The 5821-nt window shown below is 31.2% G+C and overlaps 1 protein-coding gene across 1 annotated transcript in view; it reads right to left on the reverse strand.

Moving 5' to 3' along the window:
• Positions 1-5179, reverse strand: part of LOC106475130 (spermatogenesis-associated protein 5-like protein 1) — a 7530-nt gene extending 2351 nt beyond the window's left edge. Inside the window, exons 1-3 of the mRNA XM_022379328.1 lie at positions 5024-5179; positions 3729-4567; positions 2629-2653 (exon numbers count right to left, since the gene is read on the reverse strand). Of these exons, the coding sequence (XP_022235036.1) occupies positions 2629-2653; positions 3729-4567; positions 5024-5029 (870 nt within the window). The 5' untranslated portion in view covers positions 5030-5179. The remainder of the gene's footprint in view (positions 1-2628; positions 2654-3728; positions 4568-5023) is intronic.
• Positions 5180-5821: the final 642 nt, after the last annotated feature.

Below are 5821 nucleotides of genomic sequence, written 5' to 3' on the forward strand. Positions count from 1 at the left end.
TTCAGTTTAAACAAGTAGATACCTTGGTCTTCAGATCAGCTGAACAGTTTTTAAACTAAACATGATTAACCCTTTCAATTCAGGTATGTGAAAGCGTACATGTCACAGCTACATTTATTTAATTTACCAAGTTATTATCAACATATACAAGCAAATTGGGCATCAGAACAGAGGTATTAAACTAAAGTTTAGTATTTAAATTCTTAATTTTACAGGAAATAAAAAATTTTCAATCTCATCCAGCATAATTTTCATAGCCATTAATGTTCAGTTACAGAGTGGTAGAGAAAAATTGGACCCCTCTTGCCCTGACCATCTGTTGCATTTTTTTTTTTTTTTTTTTTTTATTATGAGAACTTACAACTAGTACTCTAACATTTAAGACTATTATTTAAAGCCAATGTTTTTCTCCATTACCTGCACAGATAATTGTCTACTTCCCATTGAACACACAAATAGTTTAACAAAAGTTTTTAATGGCTGATGTAGCATAGTTTGAAAACCAGAAAAAATTGTGATAGTTATGACACATAGTTCCTTTTTGCATGTTATTATTCTGTGTTATTTAATTCAATAGTACAATTAATAGAAAAAGTAGGGTTAAGTTTTGTTAACAGTCCTCCAGAGCTAAGAAAGAACTACATAAATACTTTATTTCTTGTTTTTCATGTGTATTCTTTATTATTGTACAAGTAACTAAAATGTAAAAGTTGAGAATGTTTCAGGTTAAATTAAAATAAATGATCTTTTAGGAAGTACACTCAAGAGTAGTTTGTGTGTTATGTAATTTAATACCGAGCTACACATTCCCCCACATGAAAATAGTTACTAGGTTTATGCTACTTACAATAAACAAATGTGGTCTTTCATTACAATTTGCAGTCATTACAGAAAGAAAATAAGTTTTTTTTTTATTTTTTTTTTTTAATGGTGGTTACGAGGTTGGTCAAATAACCAACCTCATTTAGCATTAGGGTAAGAAAATTATAATTATTTCTGAAGAAACCCAACAAAAAAACATTTATTTAGGAGATTAAAATACACACAGATTATACATACGATATTTCAAAATTCAGATGAATGATAGTATTTTTAATCTTATGAAAATTACGAATATGTATGTAGGACAAAGTTTTTCATTGAATACTTTTCCCACTTACAGAAGATCAACACATGTACATTGTAAATAGTTTTGTTTTTATAGACACTGAAGTTCTTAGAGATTATTAAATTCTACTTATGAGACGCTAGTGAGAATCCTGCTTGAAGAAGTTTGAAAATAACCGAGATGCACATGTTCACAGCATGAACTAAGCATAATTGTTATGACACTTAAGATAGACATTTTCTATAAAGCAGGCCTGTATTACGAGTTTCTGATATGGTCACCAATACCTTGCTGCAATATCCCGTACAGTAGACTTCACTGGGTAACTTCAACCTTATCAGAACTTTAAGTAATGGATTAGAAGCAATAAATCATGGGGATTCTTAAATTAAAATGTTTTGCTGAAAGACATTTCAGATACATACTTCAGGCATAGAGAATCTTCTTTATACACTGCAAGAAAAAACAAAACATGTACTTCCTGTCATTTAACAACAAACCGTTTATCCTGTAATAATGTCACTATCAGTTTCAGTAAATATTTGGTTAAGTAGAAGTGACAACTAATAAGGTGTACGAACACAAGAGGCAAGCTCACTTTGTGCATTTATTAGTTTTCAGACAATCAACTGTAAATTTGACAAGTATATTTACGTAACCACGGTGTTTGTAAATATTCACACCTTTTAAAGATAAAGAATCATCCATGTTTAGGATTACATAATTTCATGTAAACAAAAGAATTTATCCAAAATACATGGTGACACTTACAATAATTGTAGTAGTAGTGGTCAAACCATCATAATTTAATGTCCATTGATCTGTACTTACATTTATATTCTGTTCTGGTTCTCTGTTGGCCAGTAAGAGTTATTGTTCTTTACTGCTAAGTTGATTGGGCTTATTCAGCTAATGTGTCTATATTAAAAAAAAAAATTGTTATTGTATTCAAACTGTTTATCTAGGGGAGAAACCAATATAGCTTAACCATTGATATTTGTATACCCAATAGCAAGTTTGAAAGGTAAGTAAAATGTGATTTTAAACCCAGGTCTAGATTACATCTTAATTCCACTTGACAATAACTGGTTTATAATCAGTTTGTTTCTGGCAGGACTAAAGAAACCGTTTAGCCACATTAGTTAGATAGTTTAGAAAGACTTGTTTAAATAATTTTGAATTACATGATCAATGGTGCTTGGAGAGGAACGTTTAATATTAACTATTTTATCGTGAAAAGAATCATTTACAAGTTATTGATAAACCAGTATTTTAACTAGATTTCTTAAAATTCACAGCTCAGTTCTACTTAAGGATATGTAAGATGTTGAAGTTTATGGCAGGAGTAAAGAAGTAATTTTAGTTTGTTATAATCTATCTTTTTGTGAAAAACAAGTTAAATATAGCATCTTTATTATGAACACAGTTAGTGGTTACGTTGATGTTCAGTGAATTTAATATTGAGATACGTAATAACAATAAAAAAATTGTTTGTTCAACAGAAACAGAAGGTTTCTTACATTATTATAATATTGTTCATGCCTACTTTGTAAAAAGAAGGCATAATTGAATCTTATTCATACCTAGGTTTGGGGAAGGAATAATGTTTGTGTGTTTTTAAGTTCTGCTCATGTGTTGTAGTTTGTGTAGTGTTTATTTAGTAAGTTTGTTGGGAGTACACCAGGTGGGAAGCTAAACTGTTTATTTAGCAAGTTTGTTGTTGAGAGTACAGTAGGTGGGAAGCTAAACGGTTTATTTAGCAAGTTTGTTGTTGAGAGTACAGTAGGTGGGAAGCTAAACGGTTTATTTAGTAAGTTTGTTGTTGAGAGTACAGTAGGTGGGAAGCTAAACGGTTTATTTAGTAAGTTTGTTATTGAGAGTATAGTAAGTGCAAAGCTAAATGGTTTATTTAGTAAGTTTGTTGTTAAGAGTACAATAAGTGCACAACAGAACACAAGCACTTTGTTTTGAACTTTATACCAAAAACTAAACATACAGTTTGCACACAATACAGTTTGCACACAACTGTCCACAATTAACTTCTAATAAGCTTATCGATGACAGTAAGTCACACGAAAATAAATAAACCTGAAAGTATCCTGTATATGACAGGTTAAGGGGCTGTTATTTATTTAAAATAGATGTGTTCTGTATATGACAGGTTAAGGGGCTATTATTAATTTAAAATAGATGTGTTCTGTATATGACAGATTAAGGGGCTATTATTTATTTAAAATAGATTTGTTCTGTATATGACAGGTTAAGGGTCTATTATTTATTTAAAATAGGTTTGTTCTGTATATGACAGGTTAAGGGGATGTTATTTATTTAAAATAGATTTGTTCTGTATATAACAGGTTAAGGGGGCTATTATTTAATCACTGATTTGTCACGGAAACAATTTTCTCAACTAGTATAATTTCCACCAAAACTTCAGTTATTATATACATGTGTACATCCATTTAAATGAATGGTAAATTACTATAATATTTGCAGCAACAAAAATGTGAAAATAGAACATGATGTATCATTAATCTACTTAATAAAGGTGTGTCTTGAACACCATTACCTATACATGTTCACATATATTAATAATAATGGTGTTGTGTATGTTTATAACTATAAAATCACCTCTTTATCAAACCTGCCAGGTCTTCGAACAGCACAGTCAAGAAGGTCAGGCCTATTTGTTGCACCAATTACAACAAAATTGTTTCTAACATCCAAACCATCCATGAGAATTAGAAGCTGTGCAAGGAGCCTTCTGCTGTGAGCACTAATTCCAGAATGTCTTTTCGGACAAATACTGTCAATCTCATCAATGAACAGAATTGCAGGACCTTCTTCACTTTCAAGGTGGACATTCTCAAACACTTTTCGTAGTTCCATTTCACTCTTTCCTGGTTCAGAATGACAGAGTTCAGGACCTCTCACTGTCACAAGAAGTGCTTTACAATCAAAAGCAACTTTCTTCACAAGTGACGTTTTACCACAACCTGGAGGCCCTGTTAAAAGTACCCCTTTAAAACTTTCAAGACCTAATTGACACAAACTTTGGGGATAAAGAAGTGGAAAGCTGACAAGTTGTTTCAGATATAACTCTGGAGAGTTTAGTCCTCCAAGATGGACAGGCTTTTGACCTTTAGGGTTAATATTTTGTTCATATCTCTCTCGACTTATAATAGCTTTGACCTTTACCTGAAGTTTACGAGATGTCTGACTTGGAATTGTTTCCTCAATTACAATACACAATATTTTGCATAACTGAGCAACTGGATGATGGATACATTCAACTACAGTTCCCTCTTTAATGTCGTTACCTTTTAAAATAGCTGCAACCCAGTGACTGAGACGTGACATCTGTTTCTTCCATTTTATGACTTGATCAACCGAGATTACCACAACTTTAACAAATACACCGTATCCCATTATAATTCTTTTCTGTTGTTCTTGACCTATCTAGTATAAAAAATATACATATATGTAAATACATATGCTTTAAGAAATTTGCCACCCAAAACTAACTAAAAGTAAAACAATAAAGATAACGTCAAAACGTGAAAAATTGCAATTTTTAATGCAAAAATGCATTATAATTCATACACATTAACCATTTATATCTTTACCATAGTCAAAAATATTAAGAGTATCGAAACATGACACATTATATGTTTCTAAATTAAATATTCACCTCAAGAAATTAAAAGCAATAAAATGTGATCTGACAGATAACTATACTCCACGTTGTTCATTAGTTATGAAGTTGGCGAAATGTTGCAGAAGCTAGGCCTATTCAGCATGCTGACAAATTAAAATTAATTTAAGTTAAAAAAAAAAACTTATGGAGAATTGCTTATGATTACTTTAAGTACACGAGCTTAGTTAATTATGTAACATTAATACTAATATACGTACTTGCATAAAATAGAAATATTGTACTTGGCAAAGAAATTTTCAGAACTGCCAGAACATGTTCCGCACCAAAGTCGTTTCGTATATACGTATTTTATTTTCTTTCCTCTGGATCAATCATCGGGATTTAGGTCTAATAATGCTTGGAGACGGCTTGAATGGGTAATGAAGAAAAACTTTGATATAAGTTTAACATATCAGCAAATGCACAACGTTTCGACAAGGTTTTGTCGTCAAAGTTCTTGTGCGGAGCAAAAAAACAAAAAAACCGCCAGATTGTTTTATATATATGCGTATATTACATGCTTGCATAGTCTTTGCTTCACGCTGATTTTGATATCTTTCAATACAGTTTATATAAAATTTATTTGTTTGTAAAATTAGTAGTATATAATTTTTACAGATACACATTTTGTTTATATTCTGCAACCAAAATTTTCACTGTTGTGAAGACATTTCATTTTACTTGCAGTGCCATAAAATATTTTTATTATTTTTCGCTTGCTCCTGCAGATTTAATTATTCGGTACACAGATAAATATAATTGAACAAACCTTTTTATACGTGATCGCTATTAAGTATTCCGCGGAATAACCATCCATTCACGTTATACCCATAAAATAAAACTACTGCTAACATTGCTTAAAACTGAACGAACACCCTAAAAACTTTCTATACAAAAGGAATGCGCATTCCCATGGGGTCCTGTATCAAGTTAGGCCAATGGGATAATTAATATACTTGAAACTTTATTTTTGTTTTGAAATTCGCGCAAAGCTACACGAGGGCCATCTGCGCTAG

The sequence above is a fragment of the Limulus polyphemus genome, unplaced genomic scaffold (genome assembly GCF_000517525.1).
Source record: "Limulus polyphemus unplaced genomic scaffold, Limulus_polyphemus-2.1.2 Scaffold8125, whole genome shotgun sequence".
Taxonomy (NCBI): domain Eukaryota; kingdom Metazoa; phylum Arthropoda; class Merostomata; order Xiphosura; family Limulidae; genus Limulus; species Limulus polyphemus.